This window comes from Pseudorca crassidens, chromosome 14 (assembly GCF_039906515.1).
Source record: "Pseudorca crassidens isolate mPseCra1 chromosome 14, mPseCra1.hap1, whole genome shotgun sequence".
Taxonomy (NCBI): domain Eukaryota; kingdom Metazoa; phylum Chordata; class Mammalia; order Artiodactyla; family Delphinidae; genus Pseudorca; species Pseudorca crassidens.
Genome location: NC_090309.1, coordinates 13,673,947 through 13,691,512, shown reverse-complemented (window position 1 = coordinate 13,691,512; position 17,566 = coordinate 13,673,947). Strand labels below are relative to the sequence as shown.

Here is a 17,566-nt window from a genome sequence, read left to right as displayed (position 1 = left end):
GAGAGCCTCTCAGATGCTGGGAGACGGTCTCATTGGCCCTTCGTCACATTCTGCGGCTGCCAGAGGCCTCTGAAGACGGCCTGGTTTGCCATTGCCCTGCTTAAATCCCACCTCCCAGCCCTGGGCTGGCCAGGAAAAGCAGGTGGGACTCTCTCCTCCTTTGACCTGGGCCATGTGCTTCTGTTAATGCAGCCAAAGTTTGGATTCTTCTTTGGCTCAATAGCTCTTAAGTTGCTCAAGCCCAGGCTGGGGAACTAAGATAAGATCCAGAGGCTTTTACAACTCCTTCATCCCAGCTCAGCATTTTCTCCTTGCATCTTTCTTCGACTATGGAAGCTGAGAGACAGTAAAATATTAATGGACATGTGACAGAGACCCTGATGTGTCTCACCTTCTCTTTGGTGCAAGGTCGCCGGCCTCGTGGCCGGGAGTCCCTGGGGTCCCATGCTCGGTAGGAGTGAACAGGTGCTAGTGAAGGCAACTTGGGGGTGGGCTGGAGGGGGGGTGGCCCCTGGGGCACCTGCTACCTGGCTCTGGGTGCCGGGTGCTTTCAACCTGTCCAGGCTTTCTCTCTGCACCTACACAGTGGAGTACAGCATGTTTGGGGGCAAATGAAGAGCTTGACGCAAAATGAAGACATAGTCATTTTAACCTTCTCATCTCTTTTTAACTGAGCACCGACATCTTTGCCGCGTAGATGAGCTTTTGTGTGTTTATATCACAGGAGCCATGTGCACCATTGACTCAAGATTTTATTTTTACAACCAAGATATTATCATAAAAAGAACAGAGAGTAAGAGAAGAAACATACAAGTCATGGGAGGGCAGAAGTGAAAGCTGAATGACTTCTGGTGGGAGATCAAGTGGCCTCATGTCCCCCAGTCCACAAGTTCCAAGCCCCAAAGGAGGTCCTCAGAACCTGAAGTGACCGTGGGAGCCAGGTCAGTCCCTCTTGGGAGCCTCATTTCCAGTCCGGGTCTGCTCTCTGGGGCCTTCTGTGAGGAGGGTCAGCCCCAGCCTGGGAAGACCAAAGGAACCCATCCCGGCACCATCCCACGAGAGACTCGGGTCTCAATGTCACCGCCTTACCTGGACAAAGCAAGGCGGTGGCTGGATGGCCAACACTGAAATTCCCAGCCCAACCCAGGATGAGTACAGGAGCCGGAAGTGGGGCGCTGGTGCTATTTTGTACTCAATCCTCCTTGCAAGTTGCCTTGCAAGTTGCAGAAAGTGCCCTGGGGTTCTGAAACCTTCTCTCTAAGATCCCGATGACCATGTAACAAGTTGCTCCCATGCACGAGGCCCACAGAAAGAACTTGCAGTAGTTAAAAGCAGGCAGCTTCAGCAGGTCAGTGACACTTCCATGGTTGAGTGTGTCCTTTCTCTCTCATTTTTCCAGATCTCGCTCATCACCGACCAATGTATTTTTGTAGCAGGACACCAAAAACGTATCCTCTGCTCACTTATAAAACCTGAAAAAAAAGAGCGAGCTGTGAAACCACTTATCAGGCAAATGCTATTGTATTTCCTGTAAGAGAGAGAAATGGCACGTCAGGATGCAAGGCTCCACTCTAAGTAAGTAGCCTAGGGCCAAGAGTTTTGTGTTGGTATGTTTTTAGGGCCCAACTCAGTCATTAAGAAAAATTGAAATGCTCAAAAAACGCAGCCCTAAGAACTCTAGCTTTGAATAGTGTTACTTCCTGCGGTACCTTCTAAGGTAAGCGATTTACCGATGCACACTAGGGGACCAGAGGCACGTGGCCTGCCGCTAGATGATTTTCTAAGGCCAGTTAGAGGCTGGGGAATGTCTGCCCCAAATTGCAACTTGAATTAGTAACAGCTGATCTTTGAGGCCCAGGGACTATTTCATCCACACCTGGATCATGATAGCAAAACCAGAGGTGGTTTTCAAACTTCTTTTTAGCCACAAACCCTTTTGTTCAAAGACATCTTACAGGTAAGTGTAATTACAGGCAACGGATGAAAGCAGAGCTGTTCGGAATGAAAAGGGTGAGGGGGGGGCTAGGGTCCCACCCGGGGCCACCCACAGCCCCTTCCTCGCCTGAGCTGATCCTCGGAACCCCTGGGGTTTGCCATAGCATGAGGTCCTGCAGCCGACTCCTCCCAAACTGGCATCAAATCACTGGGAAACAAGTTAAAACGAAGGGGTGAGGGGGAGGCACAACACAGGCAGCTCCTTGAGGGGGAGTCGTTCTCCACAACAGGTCACCACACGGAAGATTCTGAACAGAACATTCTGGAGGTCTAGAGTTCGACAAATACACTTAAGTTACTGTCTCTTAAGTACGGGGTAGTTTCTAAATCCAGCACGTAAAGTGAAAATTGCACACCATCAAAATTACCATCGAAAATTGCCCACGACATGCAGCAGGCATGTTTAAGCAACTATACAACACAATGTATACAAACACAATGTACTTTGCCAACTCCTGGGACCCAGGTGGGGTCAAGTCCAACACACACCACCAGGAGGGAAGGAATTTCACTGGTGGAGATGCTGGCCTTGGGGTGAACCGACTTGTCTTCGAGTTCGAGGCTGCTCTCTACTGTTCCAAGTGCTTTGAGCAAGTTTTCATCTGTAAAAATAACCCTCCCGTGTCACGCAGGACCAAGTTGAATGAAATAACGGGTGGCAAAGAGTTTGGGATATCCTACTGGTTCTACCCATGCAGTAGTTGATTGTTTATTCAGTATCTTGTAATAACGTAAAACGGAAAAGAATCTGAAAAAGAATATATATAACTCACTCACTTTGCTGTACACCTGATGCTAACACAACATTGTAAATCAACTATACTTCAATAAAAATTAAAAAAAAAGAGTTCACTATTATTCTCAGGAGAGCTAAGAGCTAAATCTTACCATACTTGACATATACTTAGACGACTAATCGGTATTCTGTTTGCCTGAACTCCATGAGCCCATCTATTGACACAGTGTGTGATTTTTTTGAAGGTGGTGTGTGTCTGGGGCTCTCGCAGTTGGAGGCTATGGGCAGCAGCAGGGGCTGAGGAAGCCGGGGCCACACCCAGGGCTGCGGCCCAGGCAATTTTCCAAGGCCCCAACCACTTACTGTTTCAGGAGGCGAAGCCGAGCTCTCCTCTGCAGGCCTGGAAGGAGAAAACAAGACCGCTGGTTGGCATGAGCTGTGAGCCACTGACACCGAGCCCCAGAGAGGGAGGAGGGCGATGAAGGGGCAGCTAACACCTCGGACCATTTCCTTGGTGCCCGGCTCTGCTCCAGACACCTCATGGGTTTTAACTCCCTTACTGCTCATGACAAACCTAAGAGTTGGTACTCTTACTATCTCCGTTTTGCATATGGGGAAGCTGACATAGAGAGTGAGTGTGTTACTGAATGACTTGCCCAAAGTCATGTAGCTAGTAAGTGGCAGTCTGTGTGCCCTTAAATGTGCCACCTTGCCCTTCACAGCAGGTCAGGAAGCAGAGGTTGTACAGACAGGTGGCCTTAAATCAGAGCATGTGTATTCTGGGGAAGTGCAAGGTTTCCCCCTGGGAAGAAGGAAGGAAAGATGACCATGTCTATTTACATGTTTATCTCATCCTTTTTATTTTTGAAGCACATTATTAATTTTGAAGCACATTATTATTAGTGTGTTATTAATGAAGCACATTAATAACATGCATAGACTATTAAATAAACACAGCTAGCATAAATATTAATCATTTAAGAATATAACTATAGTTATAATTATATATTAAATATATACATACATAATATATTAAATAAATAAATACAGCTAATTGAAGTTAGGGTTTATAACTAGAAGATTTTTTTACTGATGAGGTCCTTGATCAAAAAAGTCTGCAGACCACTGAACTCTAACGGTTCTTAGAATGGAATAAATGGATCCCTTTTTTGGGGGCGGCAATTGTATGCAAAAATAGGCACATGGTGCATTTCTCTGCTGAGAGGGTCCATGTTGCCATCATACGTTCAAAGGGGTCTGTGACCTATGAAAGAGCCACTGATCTAGTCCACGTCCTTGTGGGCCACCCTGTCCCATTTTACAGAAGCCCAGAGAGGGTAAGTGACTTGCACAAGGTGGCACAGGTGAGCAGAAGAGTCAGGGCTAGAGTCTGGGGCTCTGGGCTCTTGGCCAGCTGTGTGGGCCTCCCCTGAAGCTCCCAGGGGGGCCCGTAGAAGGAGGTGATCCCACCTCTGAAGTGACGGGGTGCAGCAGCCATCTCTGAGTTCCCCCACAGCCTCACAGAGCGGAGGATTTCTAGCTTCTGGGAACATAACCCAAACCCTACCACAATCTCCATGCACTGCTTCCGTCCCAACTGCTCACGGGTGTTCCTGATTACTGAGCACGTGCCCCGAGCCGGGCACTTGGGCGGGACTTTACAAAAGCAGCCCTGGGAAGTAGGTAACATGGTTACCCGGGGTGAGGCAGCTGAGGCTCAAGGAGGCCGGGGCATATGCCCAAGGTCACTAGATCAGGAATCAGCAGAGTCGGATTCAAATCCAAGTTTGCCTGACTCCAGAGACAGGGTGTTCTCTGATCCCTGAAGCTTGGCCTCAGGCCAAGAATCACTTCTTGGAACTATCATGGGTTCAGGGTTGGAGGGGCAAACTTCCAACAGGCTGCCATGTGCTCTGCTTCCCTAGAGAAGGAAGGACCCTCAGGGACACCTCCAACAGCAAAAGGGGTCGCCATGACGGCCCAGGAGGGCACAACTTACAGTGTAGGTGAATGGCCACGCCCAAGAACACCAGCAGAACAAGGACGACAGCCACCAGTGGGCCGACAATGAGGGGGGCACAGGACGGGCCTGGAAAACACACACGTATTAAATATTTGAGATGTGCAGATGAACACAGAGAGGGAAAAATCAACCGGAAGCCCCACCTCCCAGAGAATACCGCTGTTTACGTAGTTCCTTCCAGTCTTTTTTCTGGGCTCTTTAAACACATTGAGATCATTTCATATACAAAATTTCATGTCCCACGTGCAAATTTTAAAAATTAATAAACTCAGGAGCTATTTATGTTCAAATGAGATAGACAATTTGCATGCCTGGTAATGGGATTTTTCTTATTTATTTTTAAAACTTTTAATTTCAGAAGAAATACCTGAATATATTTTCACTGTAAAAGATTTAAGTATATGGTTAGAATGCCCCTTGGCAACGCAGCTCCTTCACAGAAGTAACTGTCATTGTTAATTTGCATGTACACATACATAATTTACATAGATACATCCCATAGAGCTTTTAAAAATACAGAGGCTTATATAGTACAAATTGTTCTGCAACCAGGTTTTTTTTTTTCTTCACTTAAACATGCCAGCACATTCTTTTTTTTTTAACGGACATTTTGTTTGTTTCCTGTGTTTTGCAAATACCTCTGCAGAAAACATCCAGGTACATTTCTTTCCTTATGCAGGAGCCTGCCGGAGGCAGATACTGTAAACGAGAACTACTAACCATAGACTATATCCATCTTCAATTATAACAGATACTGTGAAATGCCTTCTAAAAAGGCTGCAGTGAATTCCATTCCTAATCACCCGTTGTGCACCCTGCCGACCCTTGGCATTATCAAAGTTTTTAGTTTTTGCCAGTCCAGTGGGTGAAAAATGATATTTCACTTCAATTCACCATTTGTCCATTTCAGCCTATTTTCATAGATTGGCCGCGTATGATTTTTCTTCTCTCAGTTGCCTATTTGTTCCTTTGCCCATTTTGGATGCTATGTAAACAGCAGAGTTTATATCATCGATGCCCCAAATCCTTCTCTGGCACCCTTCGTGTCCCTATGAGTAGCTGAGGGAGCAGAATGAGGACCCATGGGTGAAAAGGGAAAGGCTGCAGATTCGAGCTCAAGGTTAAAAAAATTAGAAAGAGTTTTCGATGTCAGGGAAGGGGGAGAAGGTTTACTGAAGACCTGTTATGTGCCAAGTATAGTACTAACTACAAACGTCCATGTTGTGAGGAAGGAAGGTATTACTGTCATTTTTATCTCTCATTTTACAGTTCAGCAAAAACCAAGATTCAAAGAAGTTCAATTACATGCCCTAGGTCACCTGGATACTAAAGGGCAGGGCCAGGATTTGGACCCAGATGCCCCGAGTTCTACAGCCCCTGCCAGTCCCATCGTGACAGCTTAAGGGCAGGAGAGGTGGCAGAAGGGATGCAGTGGGCTGCTCCGTGGGAGGGAGCCTGCCATCACCAAGGCTGCATGGTGCCACGTGGAGAAGAAGGTTGGGTGAGAGGCCCTTGGAAGTCCTTCCCACCTCTGATGCGTGAGGGTTTCTGTCTGCCTCCCTCTCATCTCCCCCATGGTTCTCCCGACCTGGGGGAACCTCAGAAACATGGTGTGAAGTGAAAGAAACCAGGCATGAAAGACCACATATTCTATGACTCCATTTGTATGAAATGTTCAGAAGAGGCAAATCTATAGCAACAGAATGTAGATTAGCGGTTGCCAGGGGCTGGGGTGGGAACAGAGATTAGCTATAAACAGGCACAAGGGATCTGACAGTTTGATGGAAATGTTCTAAAACTAGATTGTGGTGATGGTTGTATAACTCGGTAAATTTACTAAAAATCATTGAGACATGCACTTGAAATGGGTGAATTTTATGACATGCAAATTATGCCTGGATAAAGTTTTTTTTTTTTTTTTTTAATTTTTATTTTATGTGGGAATATAGTTGATTTACAATGTTGTGTTAGTTTCAGGTGTACAGCAAAGTGATTCAGTTGAACATATGCATATATCTATTCTTTTTCAAATTCTTTCCCCATTTAAGTTATTACAGAATATTGAGCAGAATTCCCTGTGCTGTACAGTAGGTCCTTGTTGGTCACCTATTTTAAATATAGTAATGGATAAAGTTTTAAGTAAGGGAGGTGGACACAGGCTGCAGGGATCGGGGAGAGGGGTCAGGGGAGGCCTCCTGAGCTACGACCTGAACTAGAGGCCGAGAGACAGCTACCGGTCCTCGGGTCCTCCGTGAAGCGCGATCACCTACCAGGAAAACTGCCGCTTCGAGTAAAGGTGGCGAAAAGCCTGCTTGGGCAGGGAGCCAGTGGCCAGAGACACACCAGCGACACTCAGCCCCACCTTCTTTGCCTCACTCGAGTCTTGGGGTCTCCTGAGATCTGTATCTCACCACACTGTTCCTGTGACAGCAGTTTAGAAATTGTCCCCCAGCACCTCCCCAGCTTGTCTCAAGGGGAGCAGGCCCCTCCCCATGGCGGCCTGTGGGTTTCTTTCATGATAACAAGCTTTGAGCTCTGTCTAGGTGCCCCGCCAAGCTGAGCGCCTTGTGTATAGTATCGCATTTTATCCTGCCTTGCCTGCAGCCAGGTGAGCATTCCCACTTGCCAGGTGAAAGAAACTGAGGTTCAGAGAGGCTGAATCACTTGCCCAAGGTCGCACAGTATAAGCAGCGGTAGACAGGGATGCAGACCTAGGCCTGGCTAACTTACCACTAGGCTACACCTCCCCATGGTCCTCACCCCCGATACAACCTCCACCTACTCCCCTTGACGCCCCTCCCCCCAACCTGGCCACCTTCACACACATCCTGGTTATTCTTAATAACCTACTAATGTTGGAATTGCATCTTACCCTGGGATTTTACTGAGGGTTGGTATCAGAAATGATGCAAAAAATCTGAAGACCATTTTTCCATCATTTATAAAGTGTTACTGAATTCACTGTCATTCAGCGGTCCTTACATAAGAATGAGCAGAGCAGATTTTTTTCTAGAATTTAGCGCCAGGATGAAGGCTTTGATGCCCGGGTTGTTTCTTTATATCATTGTGGTGGGAGGAGGGGTGTTAGTGATGCCACGTGACTTGGGGTCTGCTCTTCGCTTCACTGGGTTTTTTGGTTCTTCCAGAGCCAGGGCACAGACCCAGGTTTTACATCCTCATCTTAGTGCCTCTACTGTCTTGGCCTTTTGTGTCCTCTTTTTGGTTATACCCTGCCTGAAATCCTTTAGGCAAAGTTGGGGGGCGTACTTTATAAAATGAGCTCATTCTGTCTCCGCCTTTATGTTCCCTAAGGCTCTGTCTTTCTGTACGTGGGTTCTGATTTGCTTTTGACTGTGAACTCACGTGGCAGCTTCCCTCTCCCGTGCCCTGGATCCAGCTAGATGCCTCCCCCCAGACTCTTTCTGATACTTTATATAAATATTTAAGACAAAGCAACACCAGTAGCATGAGGCGGCCCCGGTGTGGCTGCTTGTGGTTTGTCCTATGGGCGGGAGCAGGTGACACTTTCTTTTCGTCACCAGTAACTTTGGGGGGACAGAGGTCAGTGTTTTTCCAGAAACACATTTGGCTGATGGGTTCAAGGCAAGTGTGTGTGTGCGTGTGCGTGTGCGTGTGTGTACTCAGCTATGGTGTCTGGTGCGTGTAGCACAGAGCAGTGAGTTGGTTTACTCATTAGTAAACATATACGAAGCACACACTGTGCGCTAGGTCCTCTATTAGGCATCAAAACGGGGGAAGGTTAAAGTACTGGTCCTTTGTCTTTTTTTATTACTTTTCATCGGAGTCTAGTTGATTTACAATGTTGTGTTAGTTTCTGCTGTACAGTAAAGTGTATCAGTTACAATAGGCATATATCTACTATTTTTTAGATTCTTTTCCCATATAGGTCATTCCAGAGTATTGAGAAGAGTTCCCTATGTTATACAGTAGGTCCTTATTAGTTATCTATTTTATATATAGTAGTGTGTATATGTCAGTCCCAAAGCATTGGTCCTTTGGGTTGAGTTTTTTGTTTGTTAACAGCTCTATTAAGAGATAATTTATATATTGGAAAGTTCACCCGTTTAAAGTGTATAATCTAATGGTTTTTGTTATAGTCACAGAGTTGTGCAACTATCGCCACAATCTAATTTCGAACATTTTAATCCCCGTCAAAAGAAATCCTGTGCCCATTAGCTGTCTTCCCCCCATTCCTTCCCCAATCCCCCAGCCTTAGGCAACCACTAATCTATTTTCTGTCTTCAAGCAATGTCATATTCTAGACATTTCATATCAAGGGGGTCATATAAGATATGGTCTTTTGTGACTGGCTTCTTCCGCTGTAAAATATTTTCAAGATTCATCCATGTGGTAGCAAATCATTACTTCACTCTTGATTACGGCTAAATAACATTCCATTGTATAGAGAGTTCATATTTTGTCAATCCATTCATCAGGTGGTAGACATTTGAGTGGTTTCTACTTTTTAATCCTGCTAGGAACATTTGTATGCAAGTTTTGGGTGGATGTATCCTTCATTGAGTTTTGTCCTGTGATGATTTGGGAGTGTGTCTCCCACTAGAGTGTGAGCTGCTGGACGATAGCACTGCTGTCACACTCAGCTCCCTTTCAGACCCCAGCTCAGGGCTAGAGAAACAGGCTGGAGTCCACACTTGGGAAGGGCTTGCGGAAGGAAGGAAGGAATGACGGCAGGGAGGGACGGAGGGAGGGAGAGTGTCTGCTGCCCTTCTGAGAATCCAGGGGTGTGGGAGAACTCACCCTTCTGGGTCACTAGGTTTGGGAACCGTAAGACTTTCTTCTTGGGAGTGGTCTTCTTGGTGGGCTGCGGAGTGGTGGGAAGGACATCAACTACAAAAGCAAGACACATGTTTTGGCCAGGTAAACAGCAGGTGGATTCAGAGATAAATCTTACAACTGCACATCTCATATCCAGGGACTAAAGTCTTTCTCAGTGTTCCCTAGGCTGCTATAGGGCTTGAAGGTCACAGATCACTGGGATTTTTGATCTACTTCCCCGACTCTCAGATGAACCTGAAGGCCTAGGGATGGGGGTCTGTTTGGTGTCCTGGAGAGAGGGGCTCTGGAACCACCCAGATGTGAAAAGAGTCCCAGAACCCCTGATTAACCACTGCGTGACTTGGGGCAAGTCCTATCACTTTTCTGTGCCTCAGTTTCCCCCATGTTAATCCAGTGTCACGTGCTGAAGTGTTGGGACAGGGCAGAGAGACAAGCCCACGGGGCAAAGGGAGGCACTTGGGGCTCGGAGATGCTAAGGGAGGGGGGACACCGGGCGCCGCTGAATCCAACCCCTGCCTCTGAGGGTTGGGGAAAGACATTTCACTGAAATGATTTTCTGCAAAATGGTAGGAGAGGGAATCGGGTGACATCATGAACTTGAACTCTAGAGTCAAGGGCAAAGGAAGGGGCAGCCAATGTTTGGTCGTTTGGGCCCAGTAGCTTCCATATAAAATGTGGACACTTCAGACGCTCACTGCCCTGAGCCATGATCAGTAGAGAAAACGTGCCCCACTCTGCCTGCTCCACGAGGTTTCCAGAAGAGCCAACTAACCAGAATTAACCCTTCCCAAGCTCCCACCTCGGGCTACTGCCCATGCCAAGAGCGTCAGCTGAAGCTTATTGAACCCAACAACTCTGGGGACTGGCACTGTTTTCCCCATCTGATCTCCGAAGAAGCCTAGGCTCAAAAGGTTGAAATAAATCACTTGCTCAGAGTTCAACAGCCACGAAACGCCAGGGCCGGCATCTGGGCCAAAAGATGCGCGTCTTAGGCTCTCACCCCGCACACCGCCTCAAGAGCAAATGCCTTTCGACAAAAAGTTAAGCGCATCAGATCATCAGAGCGCTGAGGGAACCTCCTGGAAAAGGGGAAAACAGCCTCAGTCTCTTGCCCTGAAAGCCTGGGAGGAGCTCGGCCCTCTGCTGCGGTGTTTTGACCTTCCATTACCCCCTTTAGTCCTCACTGCCTTGGAAGTATTCATTCCCCTACCTCCTACCCGTGGAGGCACAGAGGCTCCCAGCGCGGCAGTGGTGAGCCTCGAGGGGGCAGCTCTACAGGACTTCGTGCGCTGCCTGGGCACAGTGGCCTGGGGACGGGTGGGGGGGTTTGTGGGGGAGACTTGTTCTATTTCAATGTCTTCTTGCCCAGAGGCAGGTCCCCTTGATTCTTCCTGATACCACTCCGCCACACCCAGTTGTCCCTACTTCTCTCCTCTTGGAAAGGGGCAGGAGTTTTGAGCCCATGGTGTCTTGAGGGGCCTGAAAAAGGCCCATCTTCCCCCAAATACTTTCTCTACCATCCAGGCTTCCTCCTTTAAAATGTACTGACCTTCTGGCAGGAGGGCAGGCTCTGACTCTGAATACCCGTACCCTGCGGAGATGATACGGTTGCCAGCACGTGTTGTGGGGAGGGACTGCCATTCCCGGGGAACCAGGCAGTGAGAGGGGTTTGGGAAGATCAAAGCCAGGAGTGAGCGCGCGGTGGTACACGTGGCGGGAATCTTCTGAAAACCAGTTTTGCTTATTTCACCATCCACCTTTCCTAGACCCTGAAATCTCATGAGTGGGCAGTGTGGGGCTTATAGAGACAGAAACAATAAATCAAACCAAAACCCCAAACTCACAAAAGCCCAATTTTCAATGCAAGCATCAGTTGACACCCACCCCTCCAGGGATGCCTCAGCTTCCTGTCGGGAGGGCTCTCCCTACCTTCCCTACCTCCTGATTTAAGACCCGAGGTTGGTGACCTGGGACGAGGGCATCACTCTGGTTTGTGTCTTCCTGATCATGTCGCTATGCCTGCACCTCCCATGCTGAGTGGTCTAATTCCTGGGGGTCCCCTTGTCACTCTCAATGCCCCCAGCCTGAAAAGATCCCAGGGGAGTGGGAAGCAAGACCGTGGGAGGCCCACTGGGCGTTGGCCTTGGGCTAACCTGGGGAGGGGGCTTTGAGGATTCCTTCACACCCTTGACAGTTTAACCCTCACCATCCAATATGGCAGCCACCTGCCACGTGCGCTACAGAGCACTTGAAACGCGGCCAGTCTGACCCGAGATGTGCTGTACCCATAAATATCGAGCACTTAGCATGAAAAGCGAATGTAAAATATGTCAGTAATCATTTGTATACTGATTACACATTGAAATAATAATATCACTGATACACTGGGTTAAATAAAATCTATTATTTAAATTAATTTTACTTGTTTCTTTTGATTTTTTTGAACGTGGCTATTAGAAAATCTTAAAACATATTTCTACTGGACATGATGACTTAACCCCTGAGGAACTGCAGTTTCTAAGGGCTGGAGGGAGTCATGGAGGCCCTTAGCAGCCCCACAATACAGATGGGAAAACTGAGGCCCAGGGAGGGGAGCGACCTGCCCACAGGCACTGGGTAAATTTGCAGCAGAATTTGCAGCCGGGTCTGGGATCCAGCCTCCTCACTCCTTGCAACTCTGGGCGTGGGTTCAAGCTCTGGGTCCCCATGCTCGTTCTTTCCCTGCGTGCACACTGGGAGGGGATTTCTGAAACCACTAGCAGGTCTGGGGACTCGGCCCAATCCAGCCACAGCCTCAGGTGAACGTAGCATGGCTGAAGGACAGTGTGCCCTGTCTCCAGAAGAAGCAGCGATGCTTTTAAGCAACCCATCTACAACGGGATCAAACAGCACCTGCCTCCCAGGGTGCTTGACAGCATTAAGTGAAATAACTACGTACGACACTTGTACCTGCTTGGCCCTGGGTTACTTTTTGTTTCTATTAGCGGTAGTGCAGTTGCTTCTGGAGGTCCTTCCCTCCTGCAGGGCGGGGCTCACTGAGAGTGGGATGTCCCAGGGCCTGGCACGCACCCGGCCCCCAGCAGGTGCTCGGTGCTCATCTACAGCACTGAGATTCTTACCCACACTCAGCTGAGTTCCCTTCCCAAAGGTCAGGTCGGGGTTCCCAACCGTCATGCAGAAGTACACGCCGCTGTCGGAAGGCTTCACACTCTGGAGACTGAGAGTGTACCGGGAAGAATCTCGAAGCACAGTTAGCCTCTCCTGCCCCACCTCCTCGCCGTACACAGTCCCTCTGGTGAGATCCCAGAAGGCCAGGAACTCGAAGTGACTGTTAGCGCTCGGGGCCAGGCGCTGCCTCAGCCAGTAGATGCGAGAGTTAGTGGGGGAGGTTTTGGCTTCACAGGACAGCATCACCGTCTGATTGGTCTGAGCCGTCGTGGACGCAGGGGTCTGCAGAAGTACTGAGCTGCCACGCAGAGCTGCGAGAAGCAGAAAGGGCAGAGACCATCAGCACCTTTTCTTGGCCAGGCTCGTGGGGCCTCACAGTCACCCGTAGTCAAGTATGAGAGAAGTTATGAGACAGCCTGCCCAGTTGCAGGGCCTGGGGAAATGCTGTGTGGCCCCAGGACTCGGAGCTCGAGCACCCCATCCCCCATGCGATCGTCCACCAGGCAGGCGTTCATGATGCCAGCCTGACAAAGGCGACAGGGGAGAGAGCACCGTTTGTTGACTGCATGCTTATGCCTCGTTCTTTGCATAAACGACCTCAATCATGCCTCAGACTTACTTTGGGATTTTTATTCCCATTTCACAGATGAGGAACTGAGGCATGATATGACTTATTCAAAGTCCTGCTTACAGCTAGTAAGTGCCCGGGGGTCAAACTCAAGGATTCAGTCTGAAGTCAAAGCCGGTTGCCTTTCACCTTGTCCTGCTGCCGCTCTAGGTAGACCTTCAAAAGGCTCCAAGCAGCTGAAGGAGACCCAGGGCAAGCTCAGAGAGGAGCTCAGAATCACCGGCAGAGCACGTGGCCGGTCTGGCCAACCTAAGAGAGGGCCAGCCACCATTTCTGGACAGTGACAACCAGCAAGAGGAACTCACTCTCCCCTGGTAGGCACAGTTCTAGCCCATTACTCCCCAAGCCCGTAATCAATTGGTCTCTGGATCCCCATTCCCGAGCGGAAGGACAGACACCCCAGACGTGGCGCTGGGAGTTCATTTCAGTCTCAGATGGGAAGCCCCTGCAGGTAGGGGATTGTTCAGGAAAGCTAGAGCAGAACACACAGACCTGGCCTTGAACCCCGTCTGTGCCCCATGGCGTTGTGGGACCTCAGGCGAGTCGTGGAGCCTGTCTCCTCCTATAAAAGGAGGGCGGCTTACTGCAGTCCTGCCTGCTTCTGAGGCTTAGAATGTCCGAAAAGCACTGCCAGGTGGAAAGTGCTATATGTGGGTAAACCACTGTCTGTGTGTCTCACATCTCAGGGGCTGTTACTGGTAGCAAATGAAATCGTAAGGAGAGGATTAGAACGGGTCCTTCATGGCCAAGTCCAACAAACTGAATCTGACCAGGCAAAGCTTTCATTTTAGCTGCAGGGCAGAGGAGACTGCAGACCAGGGCAGAGACCCAGGAGCATCAAGGTCCAGAGAGGACACAGACCTGGATGGGCAGAGGAGGCCACAGTCTGTGTGTGTGTGTGTGTGTGTGTGTACCCAAGGCTTTCTGAGGTCGTGGCCCACATTCATAATCCTGCCTGTACTTGGAGCTCAGGCTCCCTGTCCCCAGAGTGACCTTCTCTAACACTGAAGAAATGAACTTAAACTTTTGGACTCCCCTCACACTCAGATGGCTCTGAGCTTCTGTTCGCACTGAGAATGAAAGGGTACCTGGGGCCCAAGTGACTGCTGGGCCTTCTCTCTTCTCCCCAAAAGCCATACTGTCTTTTTAGCAGAGTAGAGATTCTTCATTGTGTGGGGTCATTGACCTCCTGGGGGAGATAGTAAGAATCGACAGGGAATTCCCTGGCAGTCCAGTGGGTAGGGCTCCTCTCTTCCACTGCTGGGGACACAGGTTCGATCCCTGATCAGGGAACTAAGATCTTGCATGCTGCGCGGCTTGGTCAAAATAAAATAAAATAAAATAAAATAAAAAAGAATCACTGTGCTGAGTATGGTACGTGCATTATTTTGTTTAATCCTCACCAAATCTTTTGGGAGGAAACATATCATTTTACACATGAGGAAACAGAGGCTCAGGAAGGTTAACACAGCTGCTTAACCTTATAACAGAGGCTGCTTAAGGTCACACAGCCTCTTTGTGGTGGATCCAGATTCAGACTCAGGTCTGGGACCCCAGAACCTGAGCTTTGAGCCACTCCTTGAATTGAGGAAACCCGGATCCACAGCATGGGCTCATGTGCACGTAGTGGGGCTGCAAATAAGATTCCAGAAGCTCTACCAAGAAAGCCCAGAGCGGACAGGGGTCGAGGGGCCCTGGGCTCTTTGTGTACCATCCTCGCCTGCGTCCTGACTGGAAGACCTCCTGGCTGAGACACACCCTGGTCTCTCTCGTGCCCACTTGCTTTGCAGCCCCTGGAGGCTGAACCCCCGGCTCTGACTGAGTCCAGTCTGTGCTCCGGGCCCAGAGCCAGGCCTTACCACACTCATGGTCTCATTTGATTTATTTGATGGTCTCAGTCCCCCCGTGACTCCACTCTCAGAGGGACCTGCTGTTTCTAAAATGACCCAGAGTAACACTAGTAGCTTTGAATGGCCTAGACTAGCTTCTACTTGAGATGTCGGTGAGTTCATTAGGTCAGAGCCCAGGCGGGCAGGCCTTGTCACCCTGGCAGGAGGGTCAGCTTTGGACGTCTTGAACAAGAGAGCAAATCAACCACAGGTTAGGGGGCAGTTTGGGGTGTGGAGGGGTTTCTTCTAAAAAACAGATTGACTGGGCTTCCCTGGTGGCGCAGTGGTTGAGAGTCCGCCTGCCGATGCAGGGGACACGGGTTCGTGCCCCGGTCCGGGAAGATCCCATGTGCCACGGAGCGGCTGGGCCCGTGAGCCATGGCCGCTGAGCCTGCGCGTCCGGAACCTGTGCTCCGCAGCGAGAGAGGCCACGACAGTGAGAGGCCCGTGTACGGCAAGAAAACAAAAACGAAAACAGACTGGGCTTGGCCAGAGGGACAGACTCTCAGCTATATTCTAACCACAACATTCGAACTCCATCGCTGCTTGTTCGGGGAGCCACACTGCCTACGACACCCACCCCCAGGGAGTGTTCGGGAAACTGGGGACCCTGAGGGGGTACCCTGACACACCTGCCTGAGAACTGGCAGCAGCCTCGTATCTGGTGGATTGTGCTACAGATACTTCCCCGGAAGTAATAAGAATATGTCTACAGAACCCTGGGCCAAGCGCCGGTGCACCAAAGCCAGAACCAGGCCCCTGGCCCCTTCCTGGGGCACATCTCTGCCAGACCTGGACAAGGGCATTTTCCCTTCCTCTCTGGACCTCCTTTTTCTCTTTTCTGCCTTCCCATCTCCTTCAACCCTCCCTCCTCCTTCCTCTCTCCCTCCTCTCTTCCTGTCTCCCCTTCTAGGTTCAGGCTTTGGGGCAGAGGTGGCCTCAGTCCTGAGGCTCCCGGGAGCCTTGGGGTAATGAGCTCCCTGGGAGGTTTTCCACCCCCAGGGACTGTGCCTGCCGGCCGCCTCCCGGGCGCCACCGCAGCTCCGGGCTCCGGGCTGGGCATCCCACGGGGACAGTTTTCCCAAACTCCACGGCTCAGGCTCTTCCCGGGTCCAGCGAAGCCTACCCGCTCCGGCCCCGCGCGCCCCAGGGTCTCCCCGCCTTACCTGCCAGCTGCGCGGCGACAAGAAGCCAGAGCCGCGGCTGCATCTTGGCGCGCCCGGGACACCTGGTCCTGGCGGGGCTCGGCTAAGATGGTCTGGGCTGGGACCCGGCGGGGCAGCTGGGGGAGGGCGGAGCGGGTAGCAGGGAGGGAGGGGCCCGGCGGGGGAGAGGGGCGGGAGTCTGGTGAGAGGATAGCAAGGTCTCTGCCCTCATCCTCCCCGCAGTTCAAAGGTCTTGGCTGCGTCTCCAAGCAATCGCACGTGTGTGATCGCCTCCTGCCCTGGGAGATCAGAACAGGATCTTCACTCCATGTGACTCCAGACGAGGCAGCTGAGTCTCAGAGAACTCAGGATGCTCAGGAGGGTCCCACGGGAGTGGTGGTGGCTCAGGACCCCAACTCCGGTCACTTCCTTCCTTTCTGAGTGGTTACTGACAGCAGCCTCCTGTGTACTCCAGGGCCAGCTGGACCTGAAGTCGCCAAGACCCAGGCCCTTCCCTCAAGGGCTCACACTTGTGCGGGTGAAGGAAAGTTAACTGACAGTGACATAGTCTGATGTTGAGGAAGGTGAGCTGGGGCACCAGCCTGGACCGGGGGCAAAGCCAGACCTTGACCTTCAGAGTCTGGAAGAGCTGAGAAGATTAGGATGCTCTCTCTACCCCCCCCCACCCCCCAATGTATAATTTCTGTTAAAATAACACTGAAATGGGGAGTTAGCAGAAGATCAACAAAGATGCCCGCCCACTTTGAAGCTGTGTGTGTATGTGTGAGTGTGTGTGTGTGTGAGTGTGAATGTGTGTGTGAGTGTGTGTGTGTGTGTGTGTGTGTGTGAGAGTGTGTGTGCCCCCTCACCCTGCTCTCCCCTCCTGCTGTGCGGTGCCCTGCAGCTCTGTCTGCCGGTGGTGCAGTTAAGGTCTGGGCAGGGAGACCTGTCAGGGTGATCTTGCTGTTCAAGTGCAGGTTAGCAGAGGAAGCGGGGAGTGGGAAGGTGGGGGAGGAGGAGAGCTGGGTACGTGAGGGCCTGCGGGGCAGAGGGAACCTGGGGAGGGCGGTGGGAGAAGGTCACAATATCAACAAGGACCTAGACCCGCAGGCAGGCCGTGTGGGTCACCCTAAAAGCCTGGAGTTTACCAAAGAGGGGATGGAG

The 17,566-nt window shown here is 50.4% G+C and overlaps 1 protein-coding gene across 2 annotated transcripts; it reads right to left on the bottom strand.

The window, feature by feature from the left end:
• Positions 1–749: 749 nt before the first annotated feature.
• On the bottom strand, positions 750–16,750 carry CD8B (CD8 subunit beta). Of its 2 annotated transcripts, none has more exons than XM_067703883.1 (6): positions 16,424–16,750; positions 12,692–13,051; positions 9,534–9,623; positions 4,731–4,820; positions 3,095–3,131; positions 750–1,472 (listed from the first exon to the last, which is right to left on the bottom strand). In XM_067703883.1, the coding sequence occupies exons 1-6, from the start codon at positions 16,464–16,466 to the stop codon at positions 1,460–1,462; spliced, it is 633 nt and encodes a 210-aa protein (XP_067559984.1). In that variant the 5' UTR covers positions 16,467–16,750; the 3' UTR covers positions 750–1,459. The 2 variants fall into 2 exon arrangements, with proteins under 2 accessions (XP_067559984.1, XP_067559985.1); XM_067703884.1 differs by having other exon boundaries at positions 9,534–9,597.
• Between the last annotated feature and the right edge of the window lie 816 nt (positions 16,751–17,566).